General features: G+C 43.7%; 1 protein-coding gene and 1 long non-coding RNA gene across 6 annotated transcripts in view; one reads left to right on the top strand and one right to left on the bottom strand.

Annotated features, from left to right (window-relative positions):
* FAT1 (FAT atypical cadherin 1) overlaps positions 1 to 23,641 on the bottom strand; it is a 376,731-nt gene that overhangs the window by 232,964 nt on the left and 120,126 nt on the right. For all 5 annotated transcript variants that reach the window (XR_011030974.1, XM_068278660.1, XM_068278659.1 and 2 more), the window contains exon 2: positions 2,076 to 5,364. Coding sequence is in view for 4 of the 5 variants with exons in the window: in XM_068278660.1 (XP_068134761.1) it covers positions 2,076 to 5,358 (3,283 nt within the window). In the remaining variant the exon portion in view is untranslated. The remainder of the gene's footprint in view (positions 1 to 2,075; positions 5,365 to 23,641) is intronic.
* The window catches only part of LOC137567296 (uncharacterized), a 31,133-nt gene that overhangs the window by 2,624 nt on the left and 4,868 nt on the right, over positions 1 to 23,641 (top strand). Inside the window, exon 2 of the long non-coding RNA XR_011030975.1 lies at positions 7,148 to 7,326. This is a non-coding gene — a long non-coding RNA (uncharacterized lncRNA). The remainder of the gene's footprint in view (positions 1 to 7,147; positions 7,327 to 23,641) is intronic.

Raw genomic sequence — 23,641 nt, 5'->3', positions numbered from 1 at the left:
CGACGAACGACTCCGGAGGGACACGCGTGTCCCTGGCCCGGCTGTGCCCCATAAAGAGAAGGAGAGAGAGAGGCGGGGGGGGGAGGAGAGAGAGGCGGGGGGAGGAGAGAGAGGCGGAGGGAAAAAGCCGGGCGGCTTAATGCCATTGAATAAAGTAAAGATGTGGGATACATTTACCCGCTGCGCTGCGGCCGCAACATCCCATTAAACCTGACAGGAATTGTTTCATTCCTCACATTGGCCGCAGCGCAGCGGCCAGTTCGCGCATTGGCCGGCCAGAACCCGAAGTGGCCGGCCACTTCTAGTTCTGGCCAAACTTCGGGTTCTGGCCGTAACATATACAAATTTCAATAAAACTATTCTGTAATGGAATGTATCTGCTAATCTCCATAAAACGTCAGAAGATGGAAGTGAGTGGAGATATACACACCAACATTACCGTAACTCCATGGCACTTTCACTAGAAAGCTGCCTTCTTTCAACTGATAAGCAAAATAGAGAAATAAAATAAAATGCAACTATCAACTGACCAAGAGAGGAAGCTAAATTCTGCCACTGAAATAACTGATTAAAAATCAAGTTACGCACCAAGTAACTGATCACCTGCCGGCTTTGACTGGCTCCATTTCTTCCTTCTTAGTTGGCTCAGTTTCAGTCCATTATGGAGTCAATGGGAATGTGCATGTTTGGGGAACTGTTCTTCATACTTGGACTTGAACTACCCAATTCTCTACTGTGTTCTCCCAGCCAGCTTTAGGATTATATGATAAAGGGAACTTTGCTGCAGAAATGAATCTTTTCTCTGATGCTGTTGTAGTTTCAGTCACTAGTTGTAGGCAATAGACTCCATTAGGAGTGGTTACTACCAGACTTTAGCCGGTACCTTTTGTCACCTAGTATCATCTAGCATTTTTAAATAGAGACCATGCAATTGGCAGTAGCCAGCCATGACTAGGGCACATGTAAGTTGCTTACGTGACATGTTCCCCATACTATTCTATGACACTTAGGAATGTGGAATGCTGAACCTGGAAATGAGCCAGAAGGAACGGGGCAAGTCAGAAATTGCCAGTGATAAAAAGATTTTGTCTAAAACATAACGGTTACCTAGAGATAAATGCAAACCTCACAAATACTGTACAGAACTAAAGATTCCTTCTAGATCTACCAGCAAGGACTTGAAAGCTTATTATACATTTAGCAACTTTAGCCTGCGTTCTTGAAGCCGAGCCGTGACCCGCTCCCTCTCGCCTCTTTATTGCACCATCTAAGGGATGTGCACCTTGCCTGACCAAAAGCAAGCTGAATTACGCAGGAGGGGGAGCCAAAGCCCAATCTCACAAACTAACCTTAAAAAAATTATGCTTCTAAATTGATTTAACCTCCCTGGCGGTAAGCCCGACCTAAGGTCGGGCTATCCGCCGCAGGGGATCACATGGCTCTGGGAGGATTTTTGGCTATAAAATGGTATTTATATTCTACAGCTAGCACTTCGCTAGCTAAGTATGCCCCCCAAGTGCCTCCGGTCCCCTCTGATCGCCGTCGATTGCCGCAGGTATACGTACCCCCAGGGATCCCGCGTTGGCGCAGCCTGCTAATCAGCTCCCGGCTTCGCTGTGGGGAGGATCGGAACTGCGCATGACGTCGATGACGTCAGGCGTCATGTCCGATCGTCGCCATAGTGACGAGTGAAGCTGCATGGAGAAGCTGCGGCTCTCGCAGGATCGTGGACGGGTAAATATTACCGGCAGCAATCGGGGGGATCAGAGGGGACCGGAGGCACTTGGGGGGCATACTTAGCTAGTGAAGTGCTAGCTGAAGAATATAAATAACATTTTATAGCCAAAAATCCTCCCGCGAATGCAGACATTGAAACTGCGTACCGCCAGGGAGGTTAACTGAACAGGCACTATGATGCGAACTGGTGGATACATTTTTTTTTCAGAAATTAAACCTCTGTCCTAATTAAATAACTTTTCATTCCAAATGTGTGAAAGAACATAGTCTGGAACACAATCCAAGAATAAATATGTAAAAAATATAAATCTAAAATAAATATATACATAAGCTCTTACCTTTTTCTTCATGTATTGTAAACACTCCAATACCAGAACCATCCCTTATTGAATACCGGATCTCTCCATCTCTTCCTGAATCCTCATCATGAGCCAACACAGTCGTCACAGAAGTTCCTATGGGAACGTCTTCTCTTATTACTGCTTTGCTTACAAAGTTTGAAAAAAGTGGTGTATGCAGGTTTTCATTCACATCAATAACTTCAATACAGATGTAACATGTTGAAGACAAAGAATGTGGTTTCCCCCTGTCTTTTGCACGAGCAGTCAGGTTATAAACCTGCTTTTCTTCATAATCCAACTCTTGCACTATCCGCACAGCCCCACTCAGTTTGTCTACCTCGAATTTCCCGTCACCATTTTCCAGAAGGCTATATCGAACTTGACCAGAGAGTCCCATATCAGAGTCATATGCTTCGATCCAGGTAACTAGAGTTCCTATAGGAAGATCTTCTCGGATTTTAACATGATAGTTGGGTGGGATAAAGGTAGGAGCATTATCATTAACATCATCAACTAATATTTTTAGAAGCACAGTTGAAAACAATTGAGGTTCATGCTCCGCTTGGTCTCTGGCTTCTATTTTAAGAAGGTGTGTGTCCTGCTTCTCTCTGTCTAGTGGCTCCAGGACTTTCACTATACCAGTCACACTGTCGATAATAAAGAGGTCTGTGTCTGTAAGTATGGAATATCTCACTTCACCGGAGGCTCCCAGGTCTCTGTCAATAGCTTCTATTTTAATAATTGCTTGGTTCCCGTCCTCATGCTCCTTCACCTCAACAGAATAGCTATATTGAAGAAACTCTGGAGGGTTGTCATTAGCATCAAGAATGTCGATATCCAGAAGCTGCCAAGCGGATTTTTGTGGTATCCCAAGGTCATAAACTGTGATATTCAAAGTGTACTGGTCCTTCAGTTCTCTATCAAGCGAGGAAAGAATTTGTATCCATCCACTTTCTACATCTATAGTGAAGCAGCTATCATTGTTACCTCCTGAAATAGCATATACCAGCTTTCCATTGAAACCAGCATCAAGGTCATTGGCTTCCATGCAGATAACATTCGTTCCTACAGCTACATTCTCCTTGATGACAGTTTTGCTAGGAAGCGTACTCACAAACTGCGGAGCATGGGAATTGGCCAGATGAGTGTCATAGTAAGTCTCCTCTAGTGATCCACGATTAAACAACTTATTGGCCTGAAGAAGTTTCTCAGCAAGCATTTTGGCAACTCCAGTTTCCTCACACTGCAAATGAACAACCTTGCGGCTGGAAGTGACTGTAATATTGATAAAAATTGATTTGGCCAAATGTTCCCCATCTGTAGCAGTTATTCTCAGACTGTAAAAGGAGACCTTTGCTCCAGGGCCTTCCGAAAGAGACTGCTTCAAAGAAAGGACTCCAGAATTAGGATTCAGTGAAAATAAATCAAGCTCGTTTCCAGATTCAATTTTGTATTTTACCAATTGGAGCTCATCAGCATCAATAGCAGACACAGTAGTTACTTGTTCCCCAACACCAAGATCTTTGGGGACAGAGCCTTCACAGTTAATCTTCTCAAACATTGGCGTGTTGTCATTTAAATTATTTAACGTAACTGTGACAGGAGTTTCAACCTCTCTGCGGTAAGGCAAACCCCAGTCGGAAGCCCTAATTTTTAGGTTATAGACTCTTGGCATAAGCTCATAATCCAACTCTTCGGCAGTACTGATAACACCAGAGAAAGGATCAATGACAAAGGGAACGGGATTAAGATTAGAAAGGCTGTATGTGATATAGCCATTTTCCCCCTCATCTGTATCAACAGCATTCACAGTAAGGACATGAGTACCGATTGGGACATTCTCATCCACAATAGCTTTGTATGATGTTTGGGTGAATTCGGGTGGATTGCTGTTTGTGCTGATGACTTTAATCATCACTTTTGTGTAAGCTTTTTTGTCACTGGTCATAACATCCAGTTCAATGTGGGCAGAATATTTTGCCTTGACAGGTAACAAACTTGTGATGAGGCCAGTATTGGGGTTTAAATTAAATTTGCTTCTATCGGAGGCATGTTTGAAAATATAGTGTAAGTGTGATTGATTGGGAACAGCTTTGACCATAACTATAGGTGTATCAGGGGGTGCAAACTCACTTACTTCTGCCTTGTAAATATCTTTTTCAAATCTTACTGGCCCATGTTTAAATCTAGATGATGTCACATGGATCGTTTTTAATGCAGAAATCTGCGGTGGAGAGCCCTTGTCTTTGGCTTGTAGAGTTAAATTGAAGCCAAAAGGATGTCTTTCCCAATCAATGTCCCTAGCAGCTACAATCTTATACTCTTTACTACCAGGAGAGGTTCTGTTGGTCCTAAAGTACAGAGAAGGGTCACCATCAATTATGCTTAGGGAGGCAATTTCACCATTAGATCCTTGGTCATAATCATCGACAGTTACAATAGCATATGTTGAATCTTTGTCATGCTCAGAAGGGGTTAGTGTAACAGCAGAAATAACAGGGGCGTGTTCATTGGCTTGTTCCACATGAATGTTTAGCCTGGCCATACTACTGATGCCGCTACTTCCATATAACTTCATTCCTCTGTCAACTGCAAGGATTTCCATCTCATACTGCTTGGTGTCAGAGTAATCAAGTCTTCCAGTTAGTATTATAGCACCACTAGTAGGATGAATAGCAAACATGTCAGTCCTTTCTTTAAAGCTGTAATAGAATTCCCCGTTGGTACCAATATCTGCATCCGTTGCACTGACTTTAGCGATGCTGGTTCTTATTGCTGTGTTTTCAAGCAGGGAAACACTATACAAGGTTGGTGAAAACAGTGGCCTCAAGTCGTTTGTGTCCAGCACTTGAACCCTAACTTTTGTGCGTGCCTCAGCGTTGGAGCTCTTATCAACGGCTTTGACAGAAAGGAGGTAGTGGTCTCTGACCTCTCTGTTGAGTATCGCGGTGTTGCCTCCTTTGGTTCGTATCCTCAGGAAGCAAAAGTCCCCTAAAATGTGCTCTTCAGCTTTAAAAAGGTTTTCATTGTCCCCAGAAACTATTTTGTACTTTATGTCCCAGGAAGGGTTTTTAAGATAAATGCCCATTTTTATGGGGTGGCCCACGTAAGTCTTTGCAGCAGAGTTCTCATAGATAGTGGCATTGTACTGATGCTGAGTAAACTGAAATGATTCTGGAGAATGCAGTCCATGGCTTTTGTCACAGTCACTAAAATGTTGCAGTAACATCAATAGGAGCAGTGTGGTCAAGTATTTCCCCATGATGGATGATGTACACATAGTCACCTGCAAGCAGAAAAACAAGAGTATAAGTAACTATAAGTAACTAACAATAGCAATATAAAATAATACACAGCAAAAATAAATCAATATATATATATGATAAATTACAGAGGTGAACGAGTTAATATGGGATTCAGAAGCCAGTCTGTCCAAATAAAGAGCAAGTAAGACATTTTTCAAAGACAGTCCCGTTGACAACAAATCAGAGAAGAACTAGGCAACAGCTATAATTTTTGAGGAGTCTTGGCAACCTGTCTCTTGGGTTTCCAGCACAGATACATTACCATATAACATTATAATTATGTTAAAGGCACATAAACTAAATGTCAACAAAATCCAAAAGTACCAATTTCAAATCAACTGAATATTTTGTTCTCAGAGCAAATGCTATTTTTATAGACAGTATGTTAAAATTGGTAAAGATAATGGAGGATTTCTAAGACCACCAATGCCAACATTTTCTGCTTCATGAAACTACTATTGATGACTTCTGAATTACTTTATTGACCCTGAGGGGCACACAGGCAATTTTGCTTCTGAGAGATTTAAAAGAAAAAGATCTCAGAGGTAACATCTCTCTTTTGCAAAACTGCATCTTAATTTTAAATGATGGTTGGTAGATTAATCTCGTGAGATTAATCTACTAGAAGTATAACTCTCTAGAATGGGGGGGAGATAATCTACCAAATGAGCGATTGTTGAATAATTCGCCTTCCTTTCAATTTTAGTGTACGTAAAAAAGTAGAGGAGGTTAACCAGTTATACTTTTGGCTACAAGACTGAAAAGTGTGACTGGGGGAGATAATTGCTTGACTGAAAACTGAGCATGCAGCAGCTCTCATTTTAACCTATGAGGTAAAGCCAAATAAGTTAATTGCATAAGACTGAAATCATGGGATTTTATGGTTAATATCTTCCTGTTTAGACCTAAAGGTTTCCATACATCAAGCGATTTTGGCGGCCAATCGACAGATCTGTTAGCAGCCACAAACCGCAGGCTGATTCCTGATCGATTTCAGCATGAAATCTTTCGAGAATTGGCCTAGTGATGCCGTCTCATCGCCTACCACCGCGTCGCCCAAATGCAAATGTACCCCCCCGGTGCCAGTGCCTTAATACTTTACCTGCCTGGTGTCCACTACTGTGGCTGCCGGTGTATTGCATGTGGGGTGCATGCAAAAAAAACTGGTAATCTCCAAGTTCTGAGTGTCTAGCTTGGAGATTACGGTTTTTCTGCACTTGTCTTGATTTGAAGAAGCAGCTATAGGCCTTGTTTAATGCTGTCAGCCCAGCAGCCAGACCCACAGCAGTGCTTGTGTATAGTGTAAAGAAGATAAATATGTAAACAAAAGGCCGCCAAGAGATTCGAAAATATTTTTAGAATTTTATGGTCACAAGTAAAATCCGCCCAGTTCAAATCATCTCAGCATGCAATAGCAAAATAATATTGTATATTGTAGAAATATCTCTGTTTCTATGCTTGAACAATGAAGTAATAGATGTCCGCGGAGGATTTAGAATAATTTATAAAAATGAGTTTATCAAAATTAATCTCAGAAGTGGAATAGTGATTATAATCGAACCCCAGGTACACTGCTGGGGGGCATAGCACTAATCAGCTAATATCATTAGTACAACCAAATGGGTACACCACTGGGTGCCATGCAACAAATCAACTGATGTCATTAAGCCAATACAATGCCAGCTTCTAATAGACATTAATTTAATTACTGCAGAACCTAACTGTGCTCCTGAAATTCACTCTTTATTATCTCTTTATTCACAGCGTCTTAGGAGCCGAGATTGCATATATCTGCAAATCTACTAATCGCACACTGGAACCCTTTGGAGACTTCATATGGTGCAATGCATTCAGAAATTGCTTGCAATTACCACACATAGCATTGCAGGAGGCAAATCATGATGATCAATTCTGCTCAGAATTCCTATTCAGCTGTATTGTTGGTGAGAAATTCCATCCTTCCAAAATATTAATATTTTAATTCTGAACAAAAACAACCACAAATCTATGCTATTAACATCCATACAGACTTGATGTGTACTTCAGGAAAGGGGCCACAGACAGACGTGAAAGGCTGCTGAAGAAGATCATGAAATACAGATTGACTGGCATGTGGGCAGCACAGTGGCTGGCTGGTTAGCATTCTGACCTTCAGGCTTATGGGAGTTATGTGCATGAGTTTGCACATTCTCCCAGTGTTTATATGGCCCCTTTTGGCTGTTCCCACATCACAGAAACATATCAGTAGCTTAACTGCTCTGCGACCGCATTAGGCTCCACCAGGACCGCCTAACGCCGATTGGCATCAGGTTCTGGAGGCGGAGAGTGGAGACCATGATCAGTCTGCCAGTGTGATCGGAGCCGTCAGAGCGCCTGCGCAGGAGTCGGGAAGGTAAATATTGACGTCATCTTTCACGGAGGGCTGCAGCGAGACCCCTGAGGGACGGAGGACGGCGTGGGAAGCCTCATTAGGATCCGGAGGCTTCCCCCACCCGAGGTGAGTACCCCCAGGGGATCTTTTGACGTTACAGATCCTCTTTAACCAGTACACTATCCAACCAATGCTGTAGTATGGATTAAAAGGAAATAAATATGGTGGCCACCATATCCCTCTCAGTTCAGGTTTAGTTTAGGATTAAATTCTAACCATTCCTTGGTGTTCTTGGTACAATGTTCTCCTGTTGAACTTGCTCCCTAGTCTCTCCAGCGCTTCTGGGTGGTGGAAGTTCTGACCTGCCCCCTTAAAGCGGTATTGTCACCATAAAAATCAAATTTTAACAGCAACTGGTCTGAGTGTATTAAGTGATAAAGATGCTATTCCTGCATTCAAAACTTTTTCTGCTGTTATGGTTTGTAGTTATCACATACTTTAGGAGCACTGGCCCTAGTGCCAAACAGTGCCAAAAAGTTGAATGCTGGGAGTTCTTTTGAATGCTGGGAGTTCTTTTTATCTATAATATATTCCTCCTCTTCCATTTATTTCCCTGCCTAGCTGATCACTTCTGTTTACAAGCAAGGCTGAGGTGACTCACTGATTGGATGTATAAATAAAAAAAGACTCTGGGAGGAGGGCAGCTAATGAATACACAATGAGCAAGAGAAAGGAGGGGGGGGGGGGCGGGGAAACAAGAGTCAGGGAGGATATTATGTCAGCATTAGCTTGGCAAAATGGCCACTGTCTAGAATAGGATTTTCTGCTTTTCCTTTGTAAAATTCACAGGAATCATTAAGTGAATAGCACAATACATCTGTTATGTAAGTAGAAGTAGTATTTATCTACTTATATATGTGTTTTTTATTTCTAAGTTAGCATGGGTGTCACTTGTTCTTTAAAGCAGATCTGAGATGAAAAATTAACTATAACAACTACCGTATTTTTCGCACCATAAGATGCTCCTGACCATAAGACGCACCTAGGTTTGGGGGACAAAAACCAGGGAAAAAATATAAATTAAACCTGGTGCGTCTATGTTGCAGGGGCATCTTGTGGAGCTTCCCCCTAGCTGTGTCTAAGCTGCACTGACCAGCTTAAGAAGCCCCAACTTCCCCCCAGGCCCACTAAGCCTCCTGCAGCCCTGGCAGTGTGATCTGTGTGAAAAAGGGGGCACCTGAGGGAGGCAGGAAGATCATGAACTGCAGGGTGGGTGGCCTCCCATACTTTGATCTACCTTTGACACTTGTCCCCTCTCCCGCTAAGCATCCATGACCCTGGTAGCTAAGCAGCTCCCCAGCTAAGTGACCCCCGACAGCTAAGCTGCTCCAACCTAAGTCTCTTGTGAATCAGACACCTGTGATGCACCCCGCTAACTCTCCTGACACCCACAACACCTGAGCAGCCCAGCCCCCACCTAAGTCTCCCGGCACCCCCAACACCTGAGCAGCCCAGCACCCAGCTAAGTCTCCCGCCCCCCAACACCTGAGCAGCCTGGCCCCCAGCTAAGTCTCCCGGCACCCCCAACACCTGAGCAGCCCAGCCCCCAGCTAAGTCTCCCGGCACCTAAGCAGCTCCCCCGCTAAGTTTACCGTCACCTCTGTCAGCTCTCGGAGGAAACTCTCATCTGATCCGGCCGTTTCTGTGTTAGTCCGCTCTTGCTTGTATTCTGTCTGGCGCTTCCAATCCCGGCTGCTCGCATCCCGGGTGGCGTCCTCTCTCAGCGTGACCACATGATAGGTCACATGATGATCACATGAAGGGTCACGCAGAGAGAGGACGCCAGCGGGGATGCGAGCAGCCGGGATTGGAAGCGCCAGAGAGAATGCAAGCTAGAGCGGACTGAGGACCAAAGAACAGCCAGGTCCGATAAGAGTTTACTCCGAGAGCTGCCGGGGTGACGGTAAACTTAGCGAGGGGCCGCTCATGTGTTGGGGGTGACGGTAACCTTGGCGGGGTGGGCGCCCATGTGTTGGAGGTGCCGGGGGACTTAGCGAGGGGCCGCTCATGTGTTGGGGGTGACGGTAACCTTGGCGGGGTGGGCGCCCATGTGTTGGAGGTGCCGGGGGACTTAGCGAGGGGCCGCTCATGTGTTGGGGGTGACGGTAACCTTGGCGGGGTGGGCGCCCATGTGTTGGAGGTGCCGGGGGACTTAGCGAGGGGCCGCTCATGTGTTGGGGGTGACGGTAACCTTGGCGGGGTGGGCGCCCATGTGTTGGAGGTGCCGGGGGACTTAGCGAGGGGCCGCTCATGTGTTGGGGGTGACGGTAAACTTAGCGGGGTGGGCGCCCATGTGTTGGAGGTGCCGGGGGACTTAGCGAGGGGCCGCTCATGTGTTGGGGGTGACGGTAAACTTAGCGGGGTGGGCGCCCATGTGTTGGAGGTGCCGGGGGACTTAGCGAGGGGCCGCTCATGTGTTGGGGGTGACGGTAAACTTAGCGGGGTGGGTGCTCACGTGTTGGAGGTGCCGGGAGACTTGGTGGTGAGCCGCTTTGGTGCCGGATGACATAGGAGGCTTTGCGGGGGAGCCACTTAGCTGCCAGGCGGGCGGAACAAATGTTAGAGGTAGATGAAAGTATGGGAGGCTACCCGCCCACCCTGCAGTATTGGATCTCTCTGCCGCCACCTCTTTCACACATTTCCCAGTGCAGGAGAACACCGCAAACATTATTAATGGGAGGGGGCAATGCCGGGTGCTAGCCTAAAAGTACTATTCGGACCATAAGACGCACTGAGTTTTTCCCCCTACTTTTTGCGGAGAAAAAGTGCGTCTTATGGTCCGAAAAATACGGTAACTTGTCTATATATCTTATCTAAAGTTTTGATATACCAGTTGCCTGGCTATCCTGCTGATCATCTCTGAAGCCTCTTATACTTTTAGCCATAGACCCTGAACAAGTATGCAGATCAGATGTTTCTGACAAAAATCTGACAAGATTAGCTGCATGCTTGTTTCAGGTGTGTGAGGACTTCCAGGAAACTCGTATTTTTTAAAAGGCAATAAATATGGCAGCCTCCATATAGCTCTCGCTTTACGTTCCTTTTAAAGTGGGCAGCAATCAATCAGGCTAGACATTTTCAGATGATTGCTTTCTACTGGGGGTGACTGCATTGCCCCCTGCCACTTCCCCCCTCTCTTCTTCATAGCACAGTACAGGCAGCAAGGTCCACCTGGCTAAGTATAAAATGTCACTGGTGGAAAGAAAAGTGACAAAGAAGGATGTCTCCACATGGCTTCAGATTCACCTGCAAATAGGAGGCAAGGATTTAAGAGTTGCTGATAAATGAGTGAATCAGTGGTTATGTGATTGCAATCACATCTGTGTACCAACAGCAGAACCTTTGTAACAATAACTCCACCTGGCCATGCAGTGCCTTAGTGAGTCATGCTGAACATGTTTCACACACCAGAATGAAAGGATTCCTCACAGTTTGCCTTCCACAGACCCATCATACCACCATCATCACATTAACTAATGTTTGCTAGCATATTATTCAATGGGATCACAAACATTCGGAATGCTGCTTGCAAATGACTGCTGAATGGCAACAGATAAGGGAGCATAGAAAAAACACAAATGCTGCTGGAATCTTCCCAGTAGGCCTGAAAGATAAATCGAATTTAAATCGAAATCGCGATCACCAAGATCACAATTTCAGAATCGTCAAAGCGGTGAATATCGCGATCACGTCATTTCCACTAGAGGAAGATTGAAGAAGCGCCTTCAAACTTTCCCAAAGTCCCAGTGCCCGCAGCGTTGGACATACCTTCCATCCTCTATCGCCCTCTGCCGCCTCTTGTGCTTGGCAAAACTTCGGGTTCCTGTATGTCACATGATATACAGGAAGTATGCCGTGCATTAGAGCCTGCAGGAGGCAAAGTGGATAGACGGGCATCGCTGGACTCGTGCTTGAAACTAAGTCCAGAACTGATGCAACTTGGGGGACAGAGGAGGCACAGAGAGAGAGACAGCGTGGGCACAGAGAGAGACACAAGAGACACAGAGGGGGCACAAAGAGACACAGAGGGGGCACAGAGAGAAACAGAGTGGGCACAGAGACACAAAGGAGGCAAGAGAGAGACCCAGAGGAGGCATGAAGAGGCAAAGGGGGCACAATGAGAGACGGGGACAGAGGGGGAACAGACAAGCACAAAGTGGGGGAACAAAGCTTGATTTGAAGGAAATCGTGAATCGAATCGAAATCGTAATTTTGGACAGAAATCGCTCAATTCAATTTTTTCCTAAAATGGTTCAGGCCTACTTCCCAGCATTTATAAATAGGTCCCCATGTGCCATCTTATCCTGTTCCATCACATCTTCTACATGGTAGTTTTAACCAGTCAGCTATCGAATGTGCCTTCTACTACACCACTCAAACGAAAAAGCAATGCACAACGTAAAATATGAGAACAAGCACAATCTATAAGCTGTCACATGAATGCAAAAGAATAACAACAGAAAAAGCAGGTAGAAGTACCCAAGTCAATATTGAAAACACTACAAAGGTCCAGTAAAGGTAAGCTTAAAGTGAACCCGAGGTGAAAATAAACTGATGAAATAAACAATTGTATTCATCTTCCTACTCCTAAAACTGACTTTTTCTTACATATACCATGGTTTTATTTTATTTAACCTTTTACAAAGTAGAATGAATGTTGTACTGTCTCTGCTCAGTGGTAGCCTATTAAGTGTCCCTAAATTTTTCCTCTGCTCTCAGAAGTTGTATTTTACCAGTAAAACGTTTATGGCTGTAATGTGCTTATCAGTGTTTACTATACTCCCCACAAGGAACCGACAAGACAAAAGCTGTCACTTCCATGCCAAAAAATTAACTCTTTCAAGCAGCAAAATAAAAACAAGTAAAACAGCCTGGATATTAATATGTTTTGCACTGTTCATTCACATGTTTATGTCAGCATGCCACATTTTGCCTCAGGTACTCTGTAAGCAAAACTATCTTAAATTGAATTAAATCTGATCAGCTTGCAGTTCAATAAAGTTGTTTAATAAAAAAAGTCAAAATTATTTCAAAAAATTAATCAGTCATAATACATGGGCACTCTGAAGGATGTGTATGTAGGCAGCATGTGGCATAGAGGATAGCAATCTCGCCATGCAGTGCTGGTCCCCAATTTGAATCTGAGCAAAGACACTATCTGCATGGAGTTGGTTCTTCCCATGTTTGTATAGTTTTCCTCCAGGCACTCCAGTTTCCTTTCATATCTCAAAAATAAAAGCTATTAGGTGTCATTGACTTGCAAGCAACCGTCACTTGGGCTAAGGCAAATCATAGTGAGGCTTGATAAAACGTTACAGAACCGTAGGGATGTGGTTCTGAGTAGTAACGACTTTGTAGCTACTCGGATTCAAAATGTTAATTAATACTGATTAAAGCAGGTGTGACCACAGGAGACAAGGGTTAACTTATCCAGAAGTCCACGGGGTCCTGTGCGGTCCATCGCATCACATGCAAAGTGTTGGCCGCATTCCACAACTCACTACTGCACTTCCTCTTTTTGTCCAGAAGGAGGAAGTGCAGAAGAGTAACAATGTTTCCCATGGAAGAGGAAGGATGCTGTGCTGTATGCAGTGTAGTGTGAACGTTTTCCATGGAAGGACTGAGGACGCTACATGAGGAATAGGAGGGAGGTTTCCCATGGAAAGGGGGGGGGGTGCTATAGAAGGAAGGAGTTTTCCCATAAAAGAGGGAGGAATCTGCAGTACAAGTAAGGGAGAGATTTCCATAGAAGGGGGAGGATACTGCATGAGGAGTAAGAGGGAGGTTTCCTACAGAAGGAACAGGATGTTGCAGGAGGAGCAGGAGGGAGGTTTCCCACAGAAGGAGCAGGATAATGCAGGAGGGAGGTTTCCCACAGAAGGAGCAGGATAATGCAGGAGGAGTAGGTTTCTAACAGAAGGAGCAGGATGTTGCAGGAGGAGTAGGAGGGAGGTTTCCTACAGAAGGAGCAGGATAGTGCAGGAGGAGTAGGAGGGAGCTTTCCCACAGAAGGAGCAGGATGTTGCAGGAGTAAGAGGAAGCTTTCCCACAGAAGGTGCAGGAGGAGTAGAAGGGAGCTTTCCCACAGAGGGAGCAGGATAGTGCAGGAGGAGCAGGAGGGATGTTTCCCACAGAAGGAGCAGGATAGTGCAGGAGGAGTAGGTTTCTAACAGAAGGAGCAGGATGTTGCAGGAGGAGTAGGGGGGAGGTTTCCTACAGAAGGAGCAGGATAGTGCAGGAGGAGTAGGAGGGAGGTTTCCCAGAGAAGGAGCAGGATAGTGCAGGAGGAGAAGAAGGGAGCTTACTCACAGAAGGAGCAGGATAGTGCAGGAGGAGTAGGAGGGAGCTTTCCTACAGAAGAGTGAGGATGCAGCAAAAGGAGTAAGGGCAGGTTCCCATGGAAGGGGAGGATACTGCATGAGGAGTAGGAGGGAGCTTTCCCACAGAATAGGGGGGATGATGCAGGAGTAGTATGAGAGATTATTCCCACAGAAGTGAGTTTCCAGATTCCCTCTCTCTCTAAAGGTCCGTACACACGCCGGACTTTAGGCAACGACGGGTCCGTCGTTGCCTCCCGCTGGGTGGGCGTGCCAGCGACAGTCCGGCGTGTGTACGCTCTGTCGTCAGACTGATACGGCTGTTTCTGAGCGATCCGCCGCAGCCCACCCAGCGGGAGGCAACGACGGACCCGTCGTTGCCTAAAGTCCGGCGTGTGTACGGACCTTTACTTTGCTGCAGGACAATGAGTGAATGGAACATCCTCATTTTTTCTACAAAGAAAATGTTGAAGAACATGCTTGTGTTAGTGTGGTTATACTTTTGGGGTGTAATAAAAAATTGTCTCTCCTTAATAATGTACTGAACTTGTATTACTGATTTTACTTCTGCATTAATTTACAAGCTTGTTGCTGCCTTTGTTTGTATTGCAAAAACTAGTCATCACCACTTTTTTCATACTCAGTGTTTGCATATGTTATCAGCACTCAATAGAAGGACGATGATAAGTGCAGCAAATTAATTAACAATTGTAGAAGTACTGGGATTATTTTTAAAGAATGTTTTTCAAACAGGGATCAGCACAGACTGTATTTGTTTGTTATGAGTATAAGCACAGTGTAACAGCTTATACTGTACCTACAGAGTTTTTCAAGCCTGTATTTAAAGTGAACCAGAGACGAAGAACCCTCATGTATTTTACCATATATATCAGTGGGAACATCAGAGAAGACACCTATCCTGCTCTCTGCTTCGTCATTCACTGTTCAGCCTGCTTGTTATCAGCCCTGATAAAATCCCCAACTGAGCATTCAGTCTGGCTTTACTCAGGAATCATTATAGCAGAGTCATAATCAGGACCGGATTTACCATAAGGTTCTGTAGGCACATGCCTACAGGCACCTGATGATGGAAATGAGCTCACTCCCCTCCCTGAGAGCCTTCCTCTCTTCTTCCTTATGCATAGTCCCTGTGAAATAGTGTAAATGAGAGGTTACTCACCCTGCTCTCGGCATTCCACTGACCAGATCTCACTGCAGTCAGGGGCAACTCTGAGGTTCTTCTGGCTACCTAATACTTGGGGGAACTTCTAGCTACTTAAAATTGATGGTACTTCTGGCTACCTAATACTAAGGGGCACCTGTAGCTACCTGTGACGGGCAAAGGAAGTAGGGGAGAAGTGACAGCTGGGCCAGTTCAGTGGGAGTTTTTAGGTTCAAGGAGGGCAAAGTCTAGTGTGCCAGGACATCTGTGCCTATAGGCTCTTGTGAGGTAAATCCAGCCTGGTCATTATAGCAGAGACAGAATGGGGCAGGCTTGGGCTTGAAAAGACATCAGAGAAGACAGACTGAGCTATAATGATTCCTGAGCAAAGCCAGACTGAATGCTTAGACGGGGATTTTATCAGGGCTGATAAGAAGCAGGCTGAACTGTGAAGTATGAAATAGAGAGCAGGATAGGTATTTTCTCTAATGTTACCACTGATGTATATGGTAAAATACATGAGGGTGCTTCGTCTCTGGTTCACTTTAAAGAGACTCTGTAACAACAAAAACCTCCCCTGGGGGGTACTCACCTCGGGTGGGGGAAGCCTCCGGATCCTAATGAGGCTTCCCACGCCGTCCTCTGTCCCACGGGGGTCTCGCCGCAGCCCTCCGAACAGCCGGCGACTGTGCCGACTGTCAGTTCAATATTTACCTTTGCTGGCTCCAGCGGGGGCGCTGTGGCGACTTTCGGCACGGAAATAGACGGAAATACCCGATCTCCGTCGGGTCCGCTCTACTGCGCAGGCGCCGGAAACTTGTGCCTGCGCAGTAGAGCAGACCCGACGGCGATCGGATATTTCCGCCTACTTCGGCGCCGAGAGGCATCAGAGCGCCTGCGCAGGAGCCAGGAAGGTAAATATTGCGTCACCGCTGCACGGAGGGCTACAGAGAGACCCCCGAGGGACGCAGGACGGCGTGGGAAGCCTCATTAGGATCCTGAGGCTTCCCCCACCCGAGGTGAGTACCCCCCAGGGGCCGTTTTGTCGTTACAGTTCCTCTTTAAAGGCTTTGTTTAAATAGATGGTACTGTAGTGCTAAAATACCATGTTTTTCATTCACCCAACCGCTCATGTGGGCTATTCCCACTGAAGATGTCAATACACAAGAGAAGTTTCAAGGTTTATGATTGAGAGTGGTCAAGAAAACGAGGCTGGTTTCAGACTACCAATTGCCGTTAGTGGTGCGGGCCAAAAACAGGCCTTTGGGGATTACCGACTTAGTACGTGGTAATTCCCGTCTAGCAGCCAGCCAAGTAGGAAGTGACGCTCACTTCCTGTGGTCGAAGCGATCACGTGCGTGGAAGTGTAATGCTAAAAATGCAACAACGGGTAAAACTTGTGGCAGGTTTTCACACACACGCATCTCCATAGACTTACATGACTTACGGACCACGGTAAGTCTGCGGTTCTGCAGCCACTTGTTGCTGCAGAACCGCCCGGTAACGTAGATTTGTCCTAGCGTCAGCGGTGCAACAAAAACGTAACTTCCACCACATCTCACCGCACTACGTTGGTATGAAAGTCCCCATAGACTTACATTGCCCTGTGATTGGGTGCAGTAAGAATACCGCACCGGCACAGTGTGAAAGCATCCTGAAGCATTAAGCATCAGATTCTCAAGGCAAGGCTGTTTCTATGAAAATCGTGGATGCAGATGCAAGACGTTATTTCACATTTTTCCACATTTTGCCCAGCAGAAGGTACAGCAGTGCCTGCATAAGCTGAACGGTGTCTTCAAAAGTTATCCTGAAACTGCAACTTTGACAAATCACTGCCACACAAAGGAAAATTATTCCTGCGACTGTACATTACTTCCTGATGTCCCAGAATGCAATGCGCAGGTGGTTATTTTCCATATGTATGTTTTCTAGGCAGCTAAATTACTGATTCCTTCTTAAAACTGTTTCCAAGTGCATACGAAATGCTTCAAACACACCTGTTTATCCCCATACAGCTGCAAAATAACCTACAAACAAGTCATCTGAATTTATAGATAGTTTTCGAAATTCTATGCTGAGTGCAAAGTGAAATGGAAAAAATGATTTTTAAATCATAACATTAGAAAAAGGACAATTTATGGCATTTTTATAATGGCATTTCCCTAGAAGTATAAATGCGCTAGCATTTAACTTTCTTTTTCACACTTTTTTCTGTTTTAAGGACCAGCACAAGCCGACTAATGTATGAATTTAAAAGCAAACCTGAAACGAAAATAAACTTATGATATAATGAATTGTATGTTTAGTACAGCTAAAAAGTAGAACATTAGTAGCAAATAAAAGAGCCTTATATTTGTTTTCTAGTACAGGAAGAGTTAAAAAAAACTTCAGTTTTGTGCAAAAGAGCTTTTCTGAGCTCTCGACCCACTGGATCGAATACAGTCCTGTTTTCTGAAGCACTTCAACAGCAAAGAAACAGTGAGAGATAGTTTAAGATAAAGTTTAACTTCAGGAAAGTTCAAAGGGTCATTAGCTCTGCTCTGTTTTATAGTTTAAAATACAGAGTGCGGTTTGTAAACAGCAAATATGACAGAATGATGCAATGTTATAAAAAAAAAGCTATATAACTGAAAATAAAAATATGAGACTCTTTTCTTTGCTATTAGTGCTCTATTCCTTACCCGTAGCACACATACAATTCATTATATCGCTTCAGGTCTGCTTTAAAGAGACTCTGTAACAAAATGTTGAGCCTTATTTCTTCTATCCTATATGTTCCTACAGCTGTTCTAATGTGCTCTGTCTTACTGCAGCCTTTCCTAGTTGCACAGTGGCTGTGTTATCTCTGTTATATGATCTAATCTTCTCTCCTCTGTCGGCTCTGTCGGGCTGATGCAGTCAGGCTGGAATGTGCTGTGCTGCTTGTGATTGGATAGAAGCTATACACACCCTCTCCAGGCCCCCTGCACACTCTGTATGACTCACACACTGAGCTACTCTCAGCCTATCACTTGCTATGTCTTTTGTTTGTAAACACTGCCTAAAAATGGCAATTACAAGCCAGGATTGCAGCAGGGAGAGGCAGAAACAGCACAGAGGGGCCCAGGAGAACATAATGAATAGAATGGTATGCCTTTTATTGTAAGAATTTTACAGTACAGATTCTCTTTAACACAAATCCAAAATGGACCAGACTTTGAAAGGATGATGTTATGTGACGCTGTCTATAATGAGAGCAGCAGACTTTTCATCAATTCCGAGGAGTTTGCCAACTTAGCTGCAAATGAGCATCGTGCCAAGATTTCCCGTCGCCGGCTCCCTTCATGCACAGCTGTCATGACGAAGAACAAATTTGTCCTCATCTTCACATTTCATTTAGTAGATATTGAGGAAATGGAAGCATAAGAAAGCTCTCCGGGATTCCAGAACACCAACACCTGTGGGCAATGTTTAATTTCATGCTGGAATTCGAGAGATTCTTTACATGGCTGTAATGGGGCCAGTCTGGGGTATTACGCTGAAGATGTTTATGCCATCTGTCTCAATGGATATGCAAAGCTGTATACAGGAACAGAGGAAGGCTACTAAAAGTTTACTACGGGAACAAATCAGAGCTTCTTGTAAAGACCAACGCTGCAATTGTTTAGCAGAGAGAAAGAAAAAAAATGGAACAGCACCTCCGGGGAAATGATTCACAATGTACACACACCTACCAATTTTAGTAGCAATTGTAGCCTTAAATCAGTCTACATACTTGTCACTTTTAACAATGGTTAACGGCTTATTGACCAATTCGCTGTGTATGCCTCATGCTTTCTGGCAGCACTCAAGGGAATATTAGAAAATCTATGAGACTCTCTCTTGTGAGAGAGCTGTGCATCTTCATTTAACTAAAGGTCAATGTCACAAGCTAGATTTAGGCTTGGGAGATAGTCAGTAATAAGAAGAAAAATATATCGTTTCTTGCAGACTTAGAGAATGAGCTAACCTCTCACCGTTCCACATCCATTTCGTTTTCCCCAAGATTACAGGCTGCAGAACACAAAAGAAAACCGCTTCTTGTGCCATTCCTGTTGCCTGTTTATATTTATCGGACTTTATTCACTCTTCAGTCTCCTTCAGCAGAGGCAATCGTGTACTTTGTCAGCGATATGTGCATGAATTAGTATTAAGAGCAACTTCATTAAACTTAACCACACTAAAAAATGTTATACTTACCCGGGGCTTCCTCAAGCCCCATGAGAACTGATGTGTCCTTCGTCGTTCTCCCGAGTGTCTCTGGTCTTAAAGTGGACCAGAACATTTGCACAGGACAGAAGGAAAATAAACAGAAATGCACCCTGTACAGTATGTATTTAGAGAGTTTAGCCTGTTTACTCCCTCTTTTGTGTCTAATTGTAATTTGATCTCTCCCCGTGTCACATGACTGCCATGGCAGAGATGGCAAATAAGCTCATTTGAAAGCACAGGCTGTAAACAATATGTCTGCTTCCATGAATCAGGAAGTAAAAACGGGGAAGATTTATTTTAGGATTTGTATTAGCTGTAACAAAGAAATTTTTGGTTTTGTTTAAAGGTTATTATGCTGTTGAGTTGTGTATCTTTTAGAGCAGGTCCACTTTAAAACTTATGGACAAAATTCCTAATACCCACTACAAAACGGTATCCCTAATCGCAATCGCTAGCGTTTTTAATGAGCGGTTTGTAAGGCAATTTTGGTAGCGTTTTTAAAAAGTTTTAGGTTTTTGCCAGCGATTGTGTAGCAATTAGCGATTAGCGTTTTTAATTCTGATTGGTCCTTCCAATTAATTTAAATTTTTTTTACAGTGTGCAGTAATTTCAAAACGTTAGCTAAATCGCTCTGTGCAGGTTTTGATGAGCGATTACGCCAACGTTTATATACTTTACATTGCAGAAACGCTAACCGCTAAAAATGCTGCATGTCCTGCATTTGCGATTTTGGTAATTATTCCAGTGGAATTTGGCCCATCCGTGGCCATTAGCTGAGCGTTTAGGGAAATCCCTAGCATTTTGAATCGCTCCCTAAACGCTTACAAAATCGGTCTATTGGGTTTGAGTCCTTAAAGTCTTTTGCTGCTTTACATCAGGACTGACACATGTAAACATTGTTGGCTAATCAGTTATGTCAGTTTTTCATGGTCTATAGAGACACTGCTGCCATGAAATCCATATCCAGGTGTATCCAGTCCTCTGTTGTGCTGTGAATCTAAAAGTGAGTCATGTAATAGGAGGCACACACGTTCCTATTATTCAATGGAAAATTCATCTACTGCAATAAAAAATGCACAAACCGGCCGCAAGAGACTAACCCTCCCCTGATAAGGCTGATCACTATTATAATTCATCCAGGTTACTTATTAAAATGCAATCACAATTCAAGGCTGCTATGTTATAAATAAAAAATACCACTATTTCTAAAAATTAAAAAAATGAAATAAATTATTCAAGATGTGTGCAGTACACTCGTGTCCTCCGGGCTCACGAGCCCTTAGGACATGCCAATATCATACATCACATTCTAGGTAAATTAAGGCTTGTATAATTAGATGCTAAGTGCAAACACACAGGTACATTCTCACACGCGACCTTGAGTAGGCTGAGCCATTACCAGAGAGAGTGAGGGCAGCAGAGTCTCTAATTAGCCATAATGTTGCCTGCACATAAGGCAAAGAAAAAGGGGAAAAATAGAAATATATATCATAGATAGAACATAGACTATTTATAAGAATTGATGTGGCACAAGTAAGAATGAGCCCTACAGCAATTAAAAACAAGCTGCTGCATCTGATTGATGAAGGCTGCTTTGTATAGCACCTACCGTATATTTTTTAACCACTTCATACCACAGGCTATTTTACCCTTACCACCAAGAGCTATTTTCACTGGTCAGCACTTCTCCCATTCATTTGGCCAAAACGTTATCACTGCTTACTGCCAAGAGCTATTTTCACCTGTCAGCGCCCCTCCCATTCATTTGACCATGACTTTATCAATGCTTCTCACACCCAAATATATGTCTTGGGTTTTTTTTTTTTTGCTACAAATTATACTTGTTTTCAGTAATTACTTTATTTTCGATGCATGTTATAGAGAACACAACTTATATATATGTTCAATATACTGATGTCAACAAATGTTAAATTTATTAGGACCATATGAAATATTCTTAAAAAAATCATGTTTTTTGGTACTCTTTCAGCTGGTTCAAAAGGTAAGTTTAGTAAACTGAAAGGCAAACTTACAGACTAGACTTATTAACAAGCCCCAGTTTTCACCAAAGAAAATATAATTACCTTACAACATTGAAAAAAAGAACTTGCTGTGCTATCAAACTAGTAGGTAGCACTCTAGCGAATGTTAATCATTTGTACTTTTTTCCTATTTTACTGATAAAACTACAGGTAGTCCTTGGACTACATACAGTGGTGTGAAAAACTATTTGCCCCCTTCCTGATTTCTTATTTTTTTGCATGTTTGTCACACTTAAATGTTTCTGCTCATCAAAAACTGTTAACTATTAGTCAAAGATAACATAATTGAACACAAAATGCAGTTTTAAATGATGGTTTTTATTATTTAGTGAGAAAAAAAACTCCAAATCTACATGGCCCAGTGTGAAAAAGAAATTGCCCCCCTTGTTTAAAAATAACTTAACTGTGGTTTATCACACCTGAGTTCAATTTCTGTAGTCACCCCCAGGCCTGATTACTGCCCCACCTGTTTCAATCAAGAAATCACTTAAATAGGAGCTATCTGACACAGAGAAGTAGCCCAAAAGCACATCAAAAGCTAGACATCATGCCAAGATCCAAAGAAATTCAGGAACAAATGAGAACAAAAGTACTGTAATTGAGATCTATCAGTCTAGTAAAGGTTATAAAGCCATTTCTAAAGCTTTGGGACTCCAGCGAACCACAGTGAGAGCCATTATCCACAAATGGCAAAAACATGGAACAGTGATGAACCTTCCCAGGAGTGGCCGGCCGACCAAAATTACCCCAAGAGCGCAGAGAAAAGTCATCCGAGAGGCCACAAAAGACCCCAGGACAACATCTAAAGAATTGCAGGCCTCACTTGCCTCAATTAAGGTCAGTGTTCATGACTCCACTATAAGAAAGAGACTGGGCAAAAACGGCCTGCATGACAGATATCCAAGGTGCAAACCACTTTTAAGCAAAAAGAACATTAAGGCTCGTCTCAATTTTGCTAAAAAAACATCTCAATGATTGCCAAGACTTTTAGGAAAATACCTTGTGGACCGACGAGGCAAAAGTTGAACTTTTTGGAGGGTGCGTGTCCCGTTACATCTGGTGTAGAAGTAACACAGCATTTCAGCAAAAGAACATCATATCAACAGTAAAATATGGTGGTGGTAGTGTGATGGTCTGGGGTTGTTTTGCTGCTTCAGGACCTGGAAGGCTTGCTGTGATAGATGGAACCATGAATTCTACTGTCTACCAAAAAATCCTGAAGGAGAATGTCCGGCCATCTGTTTGTCAACTCAAGCTGAAGCGATCTTGGGTGCTGCAGCAGGACAATGACCCAAAGAACACCAGCAAATCCACCTCTGAATGGCTGAAGAAAGACAAAATGAAGACTTTGGAGTCGCCTAGTCAAAGTCCTGACCTGAATCCTATTGAGATGTTGTGGCATGACCTTAAAAAGGCGGTCCATGCTAGAAAACCCTCAAATAAAGCTGAATTACAACAATTCTGCAAAGATGAGTGGGCCAAAATTCCTCCAGAGCGCTGTAAAAGACTCGCTGCAAGTTATCACAAACACTTGATTGCAGTTATTGCTGCTAAGGGTGGCCCAACCAGTTATTAGGTTCAGGGGGCAATTTCTTTTTCACACAGGGCCATGTAGGTTTTGAGTTTTTTTTCTCACTAAATAATAAAAACCATCATTTAAAACTGCATTTTGTGTTCAATTATGTTATCTTTGACTAATAGTTAACGGTTTTTGATGAGCAGAAACATTTAAGTGTGACAAACATGCAAAAGAATAAGAAATGAGGAAGGGGGCAAATAGTTTTTCACACCACTGTACAAACATACAAACAACCTGCCAATATAAACCGCACAACTGTTGCAATGATGTCACTTCCACATTGGCTATCATTCATAAAAGTGTGTTCGGTAACAAAAATCTGTGCGGGAAAATACCGCATTCTGTATTTTAGACTTGTGTGCTCATTCATAAAAATGTTTACAGTTGCGATAGCAGTGAGGTATTTTCCCGAACCGAGGTGGGGGATGCGTCAGTGGAAGCACAGGGGGGATGGGGACAGTGTTTCTGACTTGTATACAAATTCACCTCAAGAACAA

This window comes from Hyperolius riggenbachi, chromosome 1, assembly GCF_040937935.1.
Source record: "Hyperolius riggenbachi isolate aHypRig1 chromosome 1, aHypRig1.pri, whole genome shotgun sequence".
NCBI lineage: Eukaryota > Metazoa > Chordata > Amphibia > Anura > Hyperoliidae > Hyperolius > Hyperolius riggenbachi.
The sequence above is the reverse complement of the archived record's forward strand: the minus strand, read 5'-3'. Positions and strand labels throughout refer to the sequence as shown.